At 37.2% G+C, this 19,376-nt stretch overlaps 1 protein-coding gene across 2 annotated transcripts in view; it reads left to right on the top strand.

Annotated features, from left to right (window-relative positions):
* The window catches only part of NCOA7 (nuclear receptor coactivator 7), a 161,422-nt gene that overhangs the window by 67,025 nt on the left and 75,021 nt on the right, over positions 1-19,376 (top strand). For both annotated transcript variants that reach the window (XM_012475709.2, XM_012475707.2), the window contains exon 3: positions 8,427-8,647. In XM_012475709.2, coding sequence (XP_012331132.1) covers positions 8,427-8,647 — 221 coding nt within the window. The remainder of the gene's footprint in view (positions 1-8,426; positions 8,648-19,376) is intronic.

Genomic DNA, 19,376 nt, shown 5'->3' with positions numbered 1-19,376 from the left:
GAGATTGCAGTCCAGGAATTTACTGAGATAGCTGCACTCAGGAAAAAGAATGAACCACTAAACAAGAGTTAGCAAAATGTTGCCATAGCTGCAGATATTTAATTTTGTTGTTGTTTGTTAGCCTTATTTTACAAAAGTTATATATGCTTGCCATACAAAAGATTCCACACCACCACATTATACACATGTAAGTACAAGTTCTTCTTCTCTCCCCACTCATTGACCAACCTTTTTCTCATACATCCACCAAACCTATATACATACATATCTATGTGTATATAGTTGGTCTTGGGGAATTCTGCTTTTTTTGTTGTTTTTTTTCCATAGAAATGGAGTCATGCTACAATACTGTTTTACATCTTTTTTCATGAAATAATGCTATAGCTAATATTTTATGTTAGTACTCTATTTCCCCACAGAAGTGATTTTAAGGAGAAATTTTGTATTAAAGAAGACTTTCATAGGTCTGCCCTCATGGTTGGTCAATTTTAATATTTTCTACTTTTCTGCCTGGAGCTATTAGCCCCAAATTATGGAGCAGTGTTTTGTTGTTGTTCTTGGTTTGGTTTTGGTTGTTTTTTTGTTTGTTTTTATTTTTGCTTTTAATAGCCTTTGTAAATGAATGGGGTTCTGACTGTCTTGACCTCTGGACTTTTCCAGGGCTAGCAGTTCTGCAGTGGAAGGAAAATGTAATCACATGTGAGACTTAGAGAAAACACAGGGAAGTGCAAGACTCTTGGGACGGTTTAGTTTGGATGTTAAAAAATAGTTTTGTTTTTTCTTTTTCATCAAAACAACTTTAACACATTTCCTACTCTTCTCCACCAAGGACAAACTATTACCTTGAAAATCATGTTAGCCTTTTGCTTTTGTTTACTTAGAAGTCCCAGGAGGTTTATCATATTTCCAAAGCAAGTTGCAGAGCTGATTACAGAGAAAGTCAAGCCCAGATCCCAAATCTGTGTTCAAATCTTTCTGTGAGTGCGCAGTCCGTTGAAGCCCACCAAATTTTCAGGCCCCCACATAGTTTGTAGAATTTCCAGAGTCCAGTGGATTTTATCTTAAAGTCAAGATATACATATATGCCATAGCACACATTTAGAGGGGCTTCTGGGAGGCCCTGTGGCAGCTGGCTGTAACCTAGGCTTGTGAATTCCTGCTCCACAACTAAACTATGCCCTGTGACCTTGGGAAATGGCCCTAGTTTTTCTCAGCCTTCCTTTTCTTATCTGTAAAATAGAGATACAACTGCCTACCTCATTGGGTTTTTGAGAATAGGCTAATATTTGTGAAGTACATAGCATGGTGCCTGGTTCCTTAGTCAACTTAGGAAGCTCTTTAAAGCTTGTCATAAGTTTTTAAAAAGTAAAATTTAGTTTTAAGAATTTGACAACATTTATATGTTAGTCTTTCTTACAGTAGGAGATTTCAAAGACTATTTAAAATACTCATAATATATATTATTGTACATGGTATAAAATTTAAAATGTACAAATTCACAAATTCCCCACCACCCTGAGATAATAACCTTCTTTTTCTGGAAACTCTCATTACCAGGTTTTTTTGTTTTGTTTTGTTTTTTTTTTGTGTGTGTGTGTGTGTGTGTGTGTGTGTACCCTTGTACACATGTATTCTGCATATACTCGTTAATGTTTTAAATATTGTATCTTTGCCCTTCACTCTAGTCTCTTGCAAATAGGACTATCTATAGCTCTAGGTCAATATCATCCAGTACTTTCTGTGATAATGGAAGTATTCTGTATTGTATGTTGTCCAGTGGAGTAACCACTACAACATGAGTCTAGAAATGTATTTCTTAACAACTGAATAAATTTAATTTTAATTAAATGTAGTAACTATCGTATTGAACAGTGCCATATAAGATATTTATGTCTATGGCGCAGTTTTCAAAAACACATAGATCCCAAATTTTAAAATTAAGAACAAAATCATATATAACTGTGAATTTTATATTAATTAAAGACGTCTGTAGTTCAATACATTTTCAGTTATGTGCAGCTAATATATTTTCTTTGAAAATCAAGTACCTTAAATGAGAGGATGGGAGTTTATTTTGGAAAACATGCTGCTAATCAGAGAAAGCTGTGAAATGGCATGTTTGTAGGAGAGCAGATCTCAACCAAATCAGAACATAGGCTCATTTATCTATTAATTTATTCAAAAAATATTTATCGCGTACCTAATGTGTGCCATGCAAAAAAGAAACTTGCCCAAGGCCCTGGCTTTGATTACTGCCAGTGCTCTGAACTCATTTCCTTTTGTAAAAGGAAAAGCTTCAGAAGAAAACCAGGTTTCATTCAGCTGCTACAAATGATTTCTTCAGCAAGAGCACCTCACTCACTTCAGTCGGTCGGCTAACTCTGGGCTGGGACACTAGTAGGGAAAGAGTGAAGTGTGTGTGCATTCTACAAGTGCCTACACCATTTTAATGTAAGAAAGCCAAGAGATTCCAGAATTAAAAAGCTCTTTAATATTCCATTATGGAAAGATATAAAGAAACTGAGAATCGTGGTGTGGAGCCACATTGCCTCATTCTTCTGCCCTTGGGGAAGGTCTCAACAATGCAATTTGTCTGTTCTTAGGGCTTTTGCATTATCTTCCCCAAACAGTGATTGCTTCTTATGTTAGCATTGCATCTAAGTCTTACTCTTTTTCTGCACTTTGAAAATTTTCTGTTATGACGTTTTGTTTTCATAATAAAAGAAGAAAAATAAATAATACTATAAAACTTAGTCCAGGCACAGAGATGATGAATACCTGACAAAGCAGAGATAATGAAGAGAAGGTAAATTGGAGTGGGAAAGATAGGATTAGGAGATAGAATTGACAAGGCCTGACTGTAATTTAAAATACCTGTCTTATGTAATTGTGATCTGTTTTAAAGAAAGACAAATGCAAAATAAAGGTTTTGGTTTTTTTCCCCACTTGTACTCACAGCAATTAAATCTTAAATGTGTTTCATTATTTTTTAGTCACTCATCATTTAAGATGATTTGCCAAGTGTATTTTTAGCCCATAGTATAAAATAAGTGTATATTTCGGGTCATGAAAAATGCTTAGATGAAATAATGAGAGTTCATTTGTCTGCAAGACCTTTTTTTTTTTCAGTTATATCTTAAGTTAGCGATAACAAATCCTTATTGTGAGACTATCTTACCAAGATAGATATTGATGGGGAAAAAAAGGACTAAAAGATTAAAGCCCTGAAAAGGAATGCTTGAACATTAACTATACCACATTCCTCAGGTTGGCAGTTATTCCCCTTTGCAAAAAGTGTTAGAAATATATCTCTATACTTGGAAGAAAGGAAGGATTTTACAGAGGGCTTCCAGAAACACATCTGATTTCCAGTTGCAAGATCAGAATCTTCTAGTTATATCGATAACCTCCAGAGAAACAAAAGTCTCATGAGTATTCTAGTCAAAACAAAAGAGTTATCTGATTGTAGAAGTTCTAAGGTATTGGCCGGGCGCGGTGGCTCAAGCCTGTAATCCCAGCACTTTGGGAGGCCGAGGCGGGTGGATCACGAGGTCGAGAGATCAAGACCATCCTGGTCAACATGGTGAAACCCCAACTCTACTAAAATACAAAAAATTAGCTGGGCACGGTGGCGCGTGCCTGTGATCCCAGCTACTCAGGAGGCTGAGGCAGGAGAATTGCCTGAACCCAGGAGGCGGAGGCTGCGGTGAGCCGAGATCGCGCCATTGCACTCCAGCCTGGGTAACAAGAGCGAAACTCCGTCTCAAAAAAAAAAAAAAAAAAAAAAAAGTTCTAAGGTATTAAATTGTACTCTACTGTTAAACAACTTTGGGATTGCTATTTTGTAGCTTTTTTTCTTAAGTAACAACTGTGTTTGGCTGTATGTGTTGACAGTAATTGTGTAGAAGAGGGAGAAAAAGAATAAAACAATGTATGCCATTTTGTTATTTCCATGTGTGAAAACAAGTCTCTAATGAGATGTCCTCAAACAGTGCTGCTGTTCATCAAAGCACATGCCCCAGATCTGAGTGAGTTTAATTATCGTGGGGACAGTGAAATGAGGGCATTTAAATAAACTTAAAGTGGAAAAAGTCAGAAGATTGAGAAGCAGCGTATCTCAGGCTGCATAGAACTAATATTAATATTTGACATCTCTTTTCCCTAGAAGGAATCATCTTTGGCAGGGGGCGAGAAGGTTCATCTCAAACATATTTTTGATTAGCCAATACATCAGAATCAGCCCATCATTTTGGAGAAAGAGATCAGCTCTCTGCATAGATAAACTTCCCAATGTAAAGAGACAATTGCTGTGTGGTATCTAGATTGCTGTAGAATAATTTGAGTCTCACAAAGGGCTTTTGATCAGAGGAGAAATTTTGATCAAAAGAGAAATTGTTTTATTAGGGACATTATCTGATGTTTGCTAGAGCTGCCTACTCTTACCAGAAAAACAGGTTAAAATCTGAGGATAGAAAATAGTATGTTTAATGAAAGTAATTCCTTTTTATGAGTTTCTAATTGTTTGATTGGTGATTTTTGGTTATTTATTTATTATTAATTATATTATTATTTCAATAGCTTTGGTGGTACAAGTGGTTTTTGGTTATGTGGATGAATCATATAGTGGTGGAGTCTGAAATTTTAGTGCACCTGTCAATTGAGTAATGTACATTGTACCCAATATGTAGTTTTTATCCCTTAGCCACCTCCTACCCTCCCCTGGTCCATTATTATACTATGTATGTTTTTGCATCTTCATAGCTTAACTCCCACTTACAAGCGAGATCATGTGATATTTGATTCTTCCATTCTTAAGTTACTTCACTTAGAATAACAACCTCCCTTTCCATCCAAGTTGCTGCAGAAGACGTTATTTTGTTCTTTTCTGTGGCTGAGTCCATAGTGTATATAGACCCCATTTTCTTTATCTACTCATTACTTGATGGGCACTTAGGTTTGTTCCATATCTTTGCAATTGTGAATTGTGCTACAATAAACATACACATGCAGGTATCATTTCCGTATAATGGCTGCCTTTCCTTAGTAATGCAATTGCCGGATCAAATGATTGATCTACATTTATTTATTTATTTATTTATTTATTTATTTATTTATGAGACAGAGTCTTGCTTTGTCACCAGGCGCCAGGCTGGAGTGCAGTGGCGTGATCTCGGCTCACTGCAACCTCCCTCTCCCAGGGTCAAGCAATTCTCTTCCCTCGGCTTCCCGAGTAGCTGGGACTACAGGTGCAAGCCACCACACCCAGATAATTTTTGAATTTTGTTGTAGAGACAGGGTTTCACCGTGTTGGTCAGGCTGGTCTTGAACTCTTGACCTCATGATCTGCCCACCTCAGCCTCCCAAAGTGCTAGGATTATAGGCATGAGCCACCGCACCTGGCTGATCTACTTTTATTTCTTTGAGAAATCACCATACTGCAAAGTTGTACTAATTTACATTCCCACCAGCAGTGTATAAGTATTCCCGTTTCACCACATCCACGCCAACATCTGTTGTGTTTTGGCTTTTTAATAACAGCCTTTCTGGCTAGAAGAAGGTAGTATTTCATTGTGGTTTTAATTTGCATCTCCCTGATGATTAGTGATGTAGAGCATTTTAAAGAATATGTTTATTGGGCATTGTATATATGTATATATTTTTGAGAAATATCTATTCATGTCATTTGCCCACATTTAAATGGGATTATGTCGCTTTTGTCTTGCTGATTGTTTGAGTACCTTGTAGATTCTGGATATTAGTCCTGTCAGATGCATAGTTTGTAAATGTTTTCTCCCATTCTGTGGGTTGTTTACTCTCATGATTTGTTGTTGTTGTGTAGAAGTTTTTAGTTTAATTAGGTCCCATTTATTTATTTTTGTTTTTATTGCATTTGTTTTTAGGGTCTTAGTCATAAATTCTTTGCCTAGGCCAGTGCCCAGAAGAGTTTTTACTAAGTTTTCTGCTAGAATTTTTATGGTTTCAGGTCTTAGAGTTGTCTTTAATTCATCTTGAGTTGAGTTTTATATATGGTGAGAGATAAGGGATGCAGGTTCATCGATCTATATGTAGCTGTTGAGTTTTTCTAGCACTGTTTATTGAATAGGGTTGCCTTTCCCCAATTTATGTTTCTGTATGCTTTGTTGAAGATAAGTTGGTTGTATTTGGCTTTGTTTCTGGGTTCTTCATTCTGTTCCATTGCAATGTCTATATATCTACATTTATACAGGTTACAGATACCATGCTGTTTTGGTAACTATAGCCTTGTATAATTTGAAGTCAGATAATGTGATGTCTTCAGATTTTTTCTTTTTGCTTAAGATTGCTTTGGCTATTTGGGCTCTTTTTTGGTTCCACATGTATTTTAAAATTGTTTTTTCTAAATATGTGAAAAATGATGTTGGTATTTTGATAGGAATTACATTGAATCTGTAGATTGCTTTGGGCAGTATGGTCATTTTCACAATATTGATTCTTCTAGTCCATGAGTATGGAGTGTATTTTTATTTGTTCGTGTCATCTATGATTCCTTTCAGCAGTGTTTTGTAATTTTCCTTATAGAGATATTTTTAGTTCTTCTTTCTTTCTTTCTTTCTTTCTCTTTTTTTCTCTTTCTTTCTTCCTTTCTTTTATTTTCCTTGAGTTCTTGATTTGTCAGCTTGGTCATTGTTGCTGTATGGCATTGCTACTGATTTGTATACATTGATTTTATAACCTGAGACTTTACTGAATTTACCAAATCTAGGAGTCTTTTGGAGGAGTCTTCAGGGTTTTCTAGGTATATGATTATATAATTGGCGAACAGAGATAGTTTGACTTCCTCTTTTCCATTTTAGATGCTCTTAATTTCTTTCTCTTGGCTGATTGCTCTGGCTAGGACTTCCAGTTTTAGTCTTTTAAACAAACATTAAAAGATAGCTGAACTAAAAGATGGGAAGTATATTCATCTACAACTTTTCTTCGGCTGTTCTGTCTCTTAAGCCATATACTAATTTATTAGCCAATGAATATCTAAGAACCTGACTGCTCAGTGTTCAGTAAATAGTAGCCTCGTTGAAATACCTGGTTGGAATGTGGGACTTTTATCTCCAAAGTTGAATGTTTCATTTTTCTTACTGTACTTAGTTGTCATGTCTTTATGATTGTATTAGGGGATATTTTACTATTTCTGTTTCTGTTTGTGTTACATGTTGACATATATTTTGTCAATTAATCTTAATAAAAGATTCTATTAGAGACCTAAGGAAGTACAATTATCACCATTTAAGATATAAGAAAACTCAGACCCAAGGTTTGAAATTTCTAGCCTGAGATCAGAGTTCTCTTAAGTGTTGTAGCCTCAGGGAGGAACCTCTCTAGACTGTCAGATTGATTTTTTCAGCATCACAGAGCAATGCAGTGTAATATTAAATTTCTCATTTTTCACGCCCTTATCCATCACCCAACATCAAATTGGACATATGCTCAAGAGGGTGAAGGGAATAGAAATGCATAAGAGAAATCTAACTGTCCTTAGATACTTTCTATCTAGACACAGGGAAAGGGGACATGATTTTAAAGTATATATTTACATATGAGTAGAGTACAACATACATTAGACGCCAAGGCCCTTGTTCTCAAAGCATTTAGATTCTGGTAAGGCAAAAGCATTCTCAAGGACTATCAAGTACACAGTGACACATCAGTTAATTACAGAGTGATGTGTCAACTGAAAATATTTTGAGGTATTGGCTTTTAGTGAATTATGATAAACTTTATCTCTTACACATCTATGACTCAGGAGTAAAGATTTGTAACATCAAATATATAAACTAATAATCGACTAGCTATTGGTAATCATAATGAAAGTCATGTCTTGTCATTATGGCATTTTCTGTCTTAGGAAATGCAGCTCTTCATTACTATTGCCATATGTTTAAAGGAAAAGAATTACTCGGATGTGATCCAGTTCACACCTTACCAAAATCTTTTATTCAGTATTTGAGCCAATTACAGAAGACTTGTTTTCACAAATATGCTTGCCCATCAGTCCGAAAGTACCACTGAAACCAGAAACATTTTCTTAAAATATAATCTTCCAAAATAGCATTCTAGTAGCATAATCATCTATTGTGATTTTTTAAAAATACTCAACATTTCATGACTATGGAAGAATCTCACTTTTCCTCAGGCCTGGGGCACTTCTCAATAATTTTGTGAGATATCATATTGACTGTATCAAGTTGAAGAAAGGCCACAGATCTCCATGTAAGAATTTGTAAGTGACTAGAAAAGAAAAAAGAACAATAAATGTAATGAACCATATTATATAACCAAAGTGTTTTCTCTATCAGTTCATTAGTTTTCAAAGCTGAGCAGCGTGAAATTAATATGATTTCTACTAGCAAATTATCTCTCTAGTGTCTTTTCTTTTTTCCCCTCTTTCCTAGATTGAAAAAGAAAAAACAAGCCAAACAAAATGCAGAGACAGCCTCAGCTATAGCTGCAAGGACTCATACTGGGAAGGAAGATGCTAATACAGTAGTTTTAGAGCAAGACAAGTGCAACATTGCTGTGGAAGAAGAATATATTACTGATGAGAAAAAAAAGAGAAAAAGTAATCAGTTAAAGGAGATCAGGCGTACAGAACTAAAGAGATATTATAGCATTGGTGAGTATTCCTGGCATTACTGCAGTATTTTCATTTAAAAAATCTGTAAGAATGTTTAAAAGATTATCACTTGTGATTGATCATAATAATGGTAACAGTTTATGGAGCAGCTGCTATGTGCCCTGGGCCCTTGCTTTATATACATAATCTTGTGTAAGAGGATCACACTAAAATAATGTCTCATTTAAATTTGTGTTCCCAGCATTTAGTACAGTGCCCAGCATGTATTGTGTGTTCATAAATTTTTATCTAATGAAAAGTCACTTTCTCTAGATGAGAAATATTTTTCTTAATATATGTAGACATATTTATAAATATACCAATAGAAATGCATGTACTTTTTGGCATTTGCTAGACAGTAGCAAATGGAGGAGAAGGAGACATGGCCTAGCATCTGTCAGTTTAAAAAAAAAATAACACTTGGGAGTTGTTTGTTTTTTTTCTTTTTGAGACGGAGTCTCACTTTGTTGTCTAGGCTGATGTGCAATGGCGTAGTCTTGGCTCACTGCAACCTCTGCCTCTCGGGTTCAAGTGATTCTCCTGCCTTAGCCTCCTGAGTAGCTGGGATTACAGGTGCCCACCACTGTGACTGACCAATTTTTTGTATTTTAATAAAGACAGAGTTTCACCATGTTGACTGAGTGGGTCTTGAACTCCTGACCTCAGACACTTGAGAGTCTTAAAGGGAATCTTGAAGTGAGTCCACGGTGTTAGATAGTTTCTCAGAATAACCCTTGCATCTGAAACTACATTCACAGAAGTGACATATCTAGCTTGACTTGAACCATCCATCTCATACCTACTGTTCGATCACATACACACATGGATTTTGTTTCAAAGAGAATGCAAATAAATGAAATAGATTAAGAGTACCAGGAATCAGAGCTTGGCATGGCATACAGATTATTGCATACTTGAATTGCTAGGAAAGGGAGAGAAAACTGAGGGCAGTCTCTGAGAACGTACTGCAAATAGGGTGAATGAAATGTGGTCTTGAAGCAGAGCAATGCCACTTGTTCTGGGGCATCCTCAACTTGGTCCTAGTTAATGCCAAAATTACAGGAAGACTTGTGTATATGTCTCCATGTTTAATGTAACATTCCAACAGTGTTGGAAGACATATGATGTGGCATACAGGTCGTGACATACTTGAGATTGCTAGGAAAGGGAGAAAAAGTGGAGGACAGGTACTGAGAACATGCTGCAAATATGGTGAATGAAATCTGGTCTTGTCACAGAGCAATGAATCTTGTTCTGGGGTGCCCTCAACTTGGTCCTAGTTAATGCCAAAGTTACAGAGAGACATAACTTGTATCCATGTTTAATGTAACCTTCCAACAGTGTTCAAAGATAAAGTGGACTACCCTTGAAGTAGTAATAAGTGGTGCATTGCTGACATTGCCACCATACAGGCAGATGAGCTATCAGCAGCCGAAAGCATGTGATTTGTAGCTTTACCGTGGGCTAAGATGATTGTATAATATATTACGTGTCTTAATGGATGCTTTTAATCTCAGACCCATTCAGTACTTCATAAAAGCTATAACTGTCAACCTATAGAAAGATACTTCTGTGTTATTAATAAACTTCCTCTTAAAATGTAAAATATTAGATATTATCCCTTATTTCCAAAAAGAGGAAGAGGATTAAGGAAAATTGCATTTCATATCTTTCATTTGCTTGTTTTGAGATTCAATCGTGCATTGTCACCTAGGCTGGAGTGCAGTGGTAGGATCATAGCTCACTGCAACCTCCAACTTCTGGGCTCAAGCAATCTTCCTGCTTTAATATCCTGAATATCTGGGATTACAGACACATGACACCATACCCAGCTCTGTGTGTGTGTGCGCACGCGCGCATGTGTGTGTGTATTTTAGAAAGAAACGGGTTCACACTATAAAACTGGTATTAAGCTTCTGGCCTCGAGCAGTCCTCCTGCCTCAAAGTTCTACCCTCCAGCAATCCTCTTGCCTTGCCTCCCAAAGCATATGTGTATATATACATATATATATATATATATATATATATGTATATATACACACACATATATATGTACATATATACATATATATACACATATATATATAAATACATATATATATAATATATACATATATATATAATATATATATATGTAATATATATATATATATATGTATTTTTAAATACCGAGTCTTGCTTGGTTGCCCAGGCTGGAGTGCCATGGCACAGTCTCAGCTCACTGCAACCTCTGCCTCTGGGGTTCAAGCAATTCTCCTGCCTCAGCTTCCTGAGTAGCTGGGATTACAGGTGTGAGCCACTGTACCCACCCCCAAAGCATATCCTTTTTTTTGGAGGAGGGGGATGGAGTCTCTCTCTGTTGCCAGGCTGGAGTGCAGTGGCATGATCTCGGCTCACTGCAACCTCTGCCTCCTGGTTTCAAGCACTTGCCCTGCCTCAGCCTCTTGAGTAGCTGGGACTACAGGTATGTGACACCATGCCCAGCTAATTTTTGTATTTTGTATTTTTATTTTTTTTTTTAGTAGAGGCGGGTTTTTACTATGTTGGTCAGGATAGTCTCGATCTCCTGACCTTGTGATCCACCCACCTCGGCCTCCCAAAGTGCTGGGATTACAGCCGTGAACTACCGTGCCCAGCCCACCAACCCCACAACTTTTTAAATGATTTCTTGCTGTATTAGGATAGCCTTTTTATGTGGTATACTCTGTTGCATGTGTAATGCTGAATCTGAAACAATGCCCTTCACTCTTTACCTGACTGACTCTTTCTTAACTAACAAAACCAGCTCAGTCATCATTTCTTCGAGAAGCCCTCCCTGCCCCTGTTCAGGTTAGACTTCTTTCTGCATTGTTATCATTGATGTATTTGATTACTTATGTACAACCTGGAGTGACTTAGACCCTAGAATAGTCGCTTTGTGTAGTGTCTTCAGCATGACAGGTGTTCTTTAAGTGTGCATTGAAGGAATAATTAATACATAGATAAATGCTCTATCTTTAATTGTTTGACTTTCAAGAAAATTCTGGAAGGACATAGGTACTAGTGTAGTCATTGTGTCAGAAGTATCCTGTGATTTTATTTGGTAGCAATAAGTTAAGAAATGTGACGAGGCTCAGTAATTCACACCTGTAATCCCAGCACTTTGGGAAACTGAGGTAGAGGGATCACTTGAGGCCAGGAGATCAAAGCCAACTCTGGCAACGTACAGGATCCTATCTCTACAAAAAATAAATTAGCCAGGTGTAATGGCATATGCCTGTAGTCCCAGCTACTTGGGATACTAAGGTGAGAGAATCACTTGAGCCCAGAAGTTGGAGGGTGCACAGCTCTACTGCACTCCAGGCTGAGTGACAGAGTGAGACACTGACTCTGTAAAAAACAGACAAAGAAACAAAGACAAAGAAATGCCATTATAGCTTACCATCTCTCAAGAATGACAATGATAGCAACCGGTTTAGAGGTTTGAGGCATTTCCTCAGGAGAACCCAGTGCTTAGATAAAACCTCTAATTGGAATTCCAGGGCTCCTTGACCCTTTCCAAATTTGACTACAGGTGACAAACTCATCTTGGCAGGTTTGCTGGCTCTCCCAGCATCTGACCTGGCGTGTTTCCCTCAGTCCCATCGCAAAGGGATGTTCTCTGCCACTAGGTGGAGCATCAGACCTCAAGTCAAGAGCATTCCAGTTCACTGCTGCTTTCGGTGGCTCTGGTCTGGGAGGGAAGAGAAGACTTGAAAATGGGAGGATCTCTCTGGCTTGCTAAGGATTTGGGATTTACCTTGTAGTCAGTGAGGAGTCACTGGAGGCGAAGGTCAAGAGAAAAGGAAATTGTCTACTTTTTGTTTGCTCTGCATTTAGTTTTTCATTAACTCTGTGATGAATCTAACATGAAGAAGGCAGGCTGTGCTGGTCTGACACAAGGGCTTAGGGAAGGGGCACACTGAAGGGGCACACAGCAGCATTTGATGATCAGTGTAGTGCGTGAGGGAGAAAAAGAACAGAGTAAAAAGCCGACAGACTAGGAAGCTTAAGAAGGAAGGAGGAAGATAATGAATTTATGTTCAGAGATGTTTTTGAGGTGCCAGGTAGATTTGTCTAGAGAAGCCTAGATTTCAGGTGACAGGCCTGCAAATTGTTACTTACAGGTGTCAGATGAATCCACATATGTAAAACAAAAGTTATCCAGTGAATACACAGAGAGCCAAAATGAAAAGTTAATGGACAACAAATAATAATGAATGTATAGAGCAAAAGGCTAGGAGGATATATAACAATATGTTGATAGTTGTTTTCTCTGGTTACAGAAATTGCAAGACAGTTTTTTTTTTGCATATTACACATAGTAATTTTTAATATTAATCAGAAAATAAAGAAAATTGAAAATAAAAGTAAGGTCTTTGCAAAAAACAAAAGCATTAGACAAATATATAGTTCTGTAAGCAATATATAACGAAGTAATTACTTTCTGTGGGTATCTAGTCCACATCTATAACTTTATCTGTCTGATTTAAAGAAGCGTATTTTAACAAAATAATGTTTTTACTTGTTAAACTAGTTTTATCTGTGCCTCACTTAATCCTTGGGTAATAATTCATTGCTATCTACTGACACTTAGGAAAATAGAACAGTTAAGATACTAATAAAGGATGCTTTGGAAAGATTGAGTCACTAGAATTTCCTCGTTATAACAACATGGTGCTGATTCTAAAAATGTTTTGGTTTTGAGAGGGGAGTATGAGAAAGGAAGCAGAGTGATTATACTGAGGCAGATGGCATCAGATAAATCTAGATCCAACACCTAGCGCAGCACCTGGCACACAGTGAGCACCAAAAACACCTTCTAGAATGAGTGAGCCGAGCCCTTCTGTGCTTTCATTTGTGTTCACTAATATAGACAGGAGTCCTTTTTCATTTGTTCTGTTTAGGTAAACTCTTAAGGAATTTTTTGGTGATAATGGGTCTTATATTTTTCAAAATTAGGTATTAAATTTGACACAAGTACCTTGGAATGTGTATAAGTATATTAAAAGATATTTGGTCTATATTATGATATCAAAATATATTAAATCGACATGAGCTATATCATAGGATACTTTTTTTTTTCTTTTTCTTTTTGTCGAGACAGAGTCTTGCTCTGTTGCCCAGGCTAGAGCACAGTGGCACAATCTCAGCTCACTGCAACCTCTACCTCCCAGGTTCAAGTGATTCTTATGCCTCAGCCTCCCAAGTAGATGAGATTACAGGCATGCACCACCACACCCAGCTAATGTTTGTGTTTTTAGTAGAGACTGGGTTTTACCATGTTGGCCAGGCTGGTCTTGAACTCCTGGCCTCAAGTGATCCACCCACCTCACCCTCCCAAAGTGCTAGGATTACAGGCATGAGCCACAGCGCCCAGCCTGGATTTTTTTTTTTAAGGAATTTATTGTTTCTTAATCTTAGAATAGTGAACATCTTTGCTTCTAAGAATATGGAGATAGGAAACAAAATTTTACAAATATGGGTAACATTTCAGTGTATGGAAGTTCTTCATTTGAAACATAGCTGTGCAGCCATATGATTGGAGAGATGGACACATTTTATAAATAAGGGGGACAAGACTAAGTTGGAATAAAATAAAATATTATGATTATGTAATATTTTAATATAAAAGGTGAATACCAAGATCTTGGATAGTGAAGTCAAATTTTAAGAAAATTGTACTTGGGAGATCATGATAGCAAATGTAAAAGACTTAATAAGAGAACCAAGCTCATTTTGTGATTATCATAGTCAAAGATTTATTTAAAGAGAACCTCTGCAGTTCAAAGAATGAATTTAGCTTTCAGTGAAAAATCTATAATGTCTATATTAATCATTTCCAATTTTACTTTTCCCTCTTGAACTCAAAATAAACTTAAGAAAATAATAAATGAAATCCTCTACTTTTGCTATCAGTTTTTGTTTTTTATGGCAACATGGAAGCAACAGACTACTAAGTTATTTCCCACAAAGAACCCAACACTTTTCCATACACAGATTACTTTTTCTTAATTTTTTTTTCTAACTACATGTGTGAAGATCTTATATCCATCATTTGTCTTTGTTTCACATGGCAAGTTCAGAAAGCCAAGGTTATGTTGTATTTGATAAATAAACTTTCAAACATAAACAGGTCAAGCCACAAACATCTAATAGCATTGCTCTTCTGTTCAAAAGTAATGATCATCCTAGTACTTTAGATCTTAAAACATCAAAGAATACAGGATTAAAATGGACTTTCATGTGGAAAAAGGATGCCAAGAATCCAATTAATATATTTTTTTAATCACGCAGAATGGGCTTAAGGGAATTGGGTATAAAATAAATGGAAATTATTTGGATGAAAATAGTTAGGCCTGTGTTTCTTGGGACCATCAATGAAGTCAAATTAGTGTTTTTGTGACACACCTGGGTGGTGAGAGGACAAACTTGAAGTGTTCCCCCAGAATGCATGCAGTGTGGCTGAAGGAATGAAAGTGATAACAGAAGACGACAGATATGGGAGGCGTGAATGAAGAGTCTGAGGATCCAAGGTGTTCTTGGTGAAGAGGACAGAACGATGGGAGTAGAAGCAGTCATCAAAGTTGGAATCATAAGAAAATGGTTTCATGAGCTAAAACTCATGCCTAAGTGGAGAAATCAAAAGAGCTTACCTTAGTTAGGCGGAATTATGGGGAAAACTCAGTCCTCTGAATAACTGTAGCAAATGTTTATAGGTCATAAATAAATGATAAAGAGAAGATCTTTTTAAAACATTATCTACAAAGGAGCAAAGAAAAAAGTTAAAACAGACTTCTTCATAGTGATGAATGCCAGAGGAATGAAAATCTCTTCAGACTTGTGAGGTAAAAGTTGTTTCTCAAGGTCAAAAACAAGACATTCTCAGACACAGAAGGACTCAGGAAAGATACCTTTTGTGTCATAGATTACCTTAAACAAATTTGTGAACAAATTAGGTCATTTTGGCAGTGCCCACGTGAATGGGATTTTTGCCATTGTGGGCTTCAGTGGACTGTTGTTGCTCTTTTTTTCTCTCTTCTGTTTTTAACCCTATCACTTTTCCATTCACACTGTTTGCAAAAACTACTTTACTTGCAGCTAGGCATGGTGGCTCATGCCTGTAATCCCAGCACTTTGGGAGGCCAAGACAGATCACCTGATCAAGACCAGCCTGGCCAACATGGTGAAACCCTGTCTGTACTAAAAATATAAAAAAATTAGCTGGACATGTGTTGCACACCTGTAGTCCCAGCTATTCGGGAGGCTGATGCAAGAAAACCGCTTGAATCCAGGAAGCAGTGAGCCAACATCGCACCACTGCACTCCAGCCTGGGGGACAGAGTAAGACTCTGTCTCAAAAAAAAAAAAAAAAAAAAAACAAAAAACCTACTTAACTCAAAATATTAAAAATATGGTAAACCATGTCCTATAGAAAATTGTTCCTAAAGGGAAAAGGAATTTAGAATCTAGAAATCAGAGTTATATTTCCTTAGAAATTCCAGTAGTTAGGGAGTATAAATATCCACAATGAAGTAGCTGTAAAACAAACACCCCTGGGTACACCTGTGATTGCACCAGCTTTGTTTCAAAGGACACTCCTGTCCTGACCTCTCATAGTCCCAGCACTCTCATTAACACAGTATTTTATAACCCATTCTTGTCGTTGTTGGAACAAAAAGGTACAATCTCTGTACACAGCAACCATGTCTTAACAAGCCTGTTGTACTGCATATGAGCTTGAACTCAGAGTTTAGTTCCATTATAATCATAGTGGTCTGTATAATGCAAATCTCATACCCTACTTAGTCTGTCTTGTTATAATCATTTGCATTATGAAAAATCTCATCATAAGAGAAATCCCCAAATATGGTTTGGGCTCAGGGGAAGACAGCAGATAAACTAAGTATGGTCAGTGGTTTTAAGCTTTGAAAAATCAAATTAGAAGTAAACTAGAAAGGATAAAAGAGTAAAAATACTCTAATTCTGACTTTGTTTGCGCCGCTTGATCCACAAAATACCATATACTGGGTGGCTTATAAATAACAGAAATGTATTTCTCACGGTTCTGGAGGCTGGAAAGTCCAAGATCAGGGCTCTGGCAAATTTGTAGTCTGTTGAGAGCCCATATCCTCATAGACCACCATCCTCTCACTCTGAGCTCACATGGTAGAAGGGTGAGGGGTCTTTGGCCTCTCTTATGAGAGCAGTCCCATTCATGAGGGTACGGTCTCAAGATAACCTCATCACCTCTCAGTGGCCCCTTTTTCTAATACTACATACTTGTGGGTGAAGATTTCAACTTGTGAATTTTGGGGGGACATAACAACATTCAAATCTTAGCAAATACATTGATGCTTATGGTCGGGGTATTTTTTTTTTTTTTTTTTGAGGACAGTTTGGCCATTGTTATCAAGAATCTTTTTGCATACTCTTTGACCCAGCAATTCTGGTTTTTTGTTTTTTTGAGACGGAGTTTTGCTCTTGTTGCCCAGGCTGGAGTACAGTGGCTCAGTCTCGGCTCACTGCAACCTTCACCTCCCAGGTTCAAGCGATTTTCCTGCCTCAGCCTCCCAAGTAGCTGGGACAACGGCATGTGCCACCACGTCCAGCTAATTTTTGTATTTTTTTTAGTAGAGATGGGGTTTCACTATGTTGGCCAGGATGGTCTCGATCTCTTGACCTTGTGATATGCCCGCCTTGGCCTCCCAAAGTGCTGGGATTACAGGCATGAGCCACTGCACCCGGCCAACAATTCTGTTTTCAGAAATTCATCCTAAGCAAACAGTCATGGGCATATTAGAATATTTAACTGCAGTAACTATCATTGCATTGTTTAAAATACCAGGAAAATGAAAAACAAAACAAATGATATAAAATGGAATGCTATGTGCCATTTTAAAATGAAGTAGAAAAATAGTTAATGATACGGGAAATTTTCACAAAACACTACAGTAAAAAAGTGGGTTGACAATAGTTACTGATTATGATTCCATTTTTGTTTAAAAAAATAATTCGCCTGCGTACATATAAAAAGGTATGGAGAGTTTCTAGAAGTATAGTCACCAGAATGCAAACGTTGGCCTCTCTGATGGGAGGGAAAATGGATGACCTTTATTTATTTTATTTTATTTATTTGTGTTTTTAAATGACTGCTATGGTCTGAATATTTGTGTCTCCCTCACCCACCCCCAAATTTATATTTTGAAATCCTATTCTCCAAGGTGATAGTATCAGGAGTGGGACCTTTGGGAAGTAATGAGACCATATGGGTGGGACCTCATGATTGGGATTAGTGTTCTTAGAAAAGAGACTTTAGAGAGCTGCCTGGTTGAGAATGTGCTGTCTGCGAACCAGAATGAGGGAAAATATGCTGAGATTGCAAGTGCTTTGATCTTGGACTTCCCAGTGTCCAGAACTCTGGGAAATAAATTCCTGTTGTTTATAAACCACCAGTTTATGGTGTTTTGTGACAGCAGCCTGAATGTACTAAGACAATGGCTGTATATAGTTTTGACTCATGTGAAATTGGCTTTCATATTTTCTCTGTTTTCTTCTGAAGTGTTAATGTGCACAATTAGGTCCTTGATCCATTTATGAAAGAAAAAGCTATTTTCAAAAATATTTTGGAGGGTGGGAAAGAGGGTAAGAAGGAGAGGAGAAGCAACATCAGACATGAGGAAGGGCAGAAAGAACTATTTTCCATGAATATCCCCTTTGTGTTAGATCCTTTATTTCAGTATTCAATTTCAGACTCATGATGATCTACTACAAAAAATGTAGCCCACTTTACAAATATAAAAACTGAGAAGCTGAGTAATTGGCCAGGGGTCTACTGTCAGCTAGCATGGAGCCAGGATTCATGCCCTGCCCTCTTTAGCACCAAAGCTTGAGTTTTTTTCCACACACAAGGAGGACCCTCTCCATGCTAAGTGCGGTAGTAGATTCTAGGGTAAAACATTTTATAAAATTGATAACTTCCCTGTGCTTTAAGCACTTGCATTCTAGATTTTACCACAGTATGACTCATTTTAGTCAAGGACTATGTTGCTTGTGACTTGCTTGAAGGAAGGAAAGTAACATTTACTGACATTTTTCTTTGTACCAGAAGTTAAAACAAACAAGAGTTTATGTTGAGTATAGGGTTCATTCTTCCCTGACACATCTTTTTTTAAATTTAATTGTAACAGCTTATACTTTAGGTTTTCCAGAAGTTTCTCTTAAAGTGCTTATTCAGTAGCAATATTGAATGTTTTCATTGTGCTTTGTATAGCGTCAGGTCAGTAATTTGAGAAGTATGTATCACCAATAGAGAAGATATTATTTCTTTTAAAAATTGTTTGTTTATTTTGTTTTTTAGAGGCAGGGTCTCACTCTGTTGTCCAGGCTGGAGTGCAGTGGTGCAATCATAGTTCACTTTAGCCTCAAACTCCTGGACTCAAGCAATGTTCCCACCCCAGCCTCCCAAGCAGCTGGGACTATAGGCACGTACCACCATACCTGGCTAATTATTTTTCTTTTTTCTTTTCTTTTCTTTCTTTTCTTTTGCTTTCTTTTCTTTTGACACAGTCCCCCCATCTTACTCAGGTCTTGAACTCTTGTCCTTAAGCAATCCTCCCACCTCAGCCTTCCAGTGTTCTGGGATTACAGGTGTGAGCCACTGCACCTGGCCAAGAAGATATTTCTTTAGGCAAATACAAGTGCTATATTT

This window comes from Aotus nancymaae, unplaced genomic scaffold (assembly GCF_030222135.1).
Source record: "Aotus nancymaae isolate 86718 unplaced genomic scaffold, 86718_ANA_hifiasm-v0.15.2.pri h1tg000040l, whole genome shotgun sequence".
Taxonomy (NCBI): Eukaryota; Metazoa; Chordata; class Mammalia; order Primates; family Aotidae; genus Aotus; species Aotus nancymaae.
This window is presented reverse-complemented; position numbering and strand designations above follow the sequence as displayed.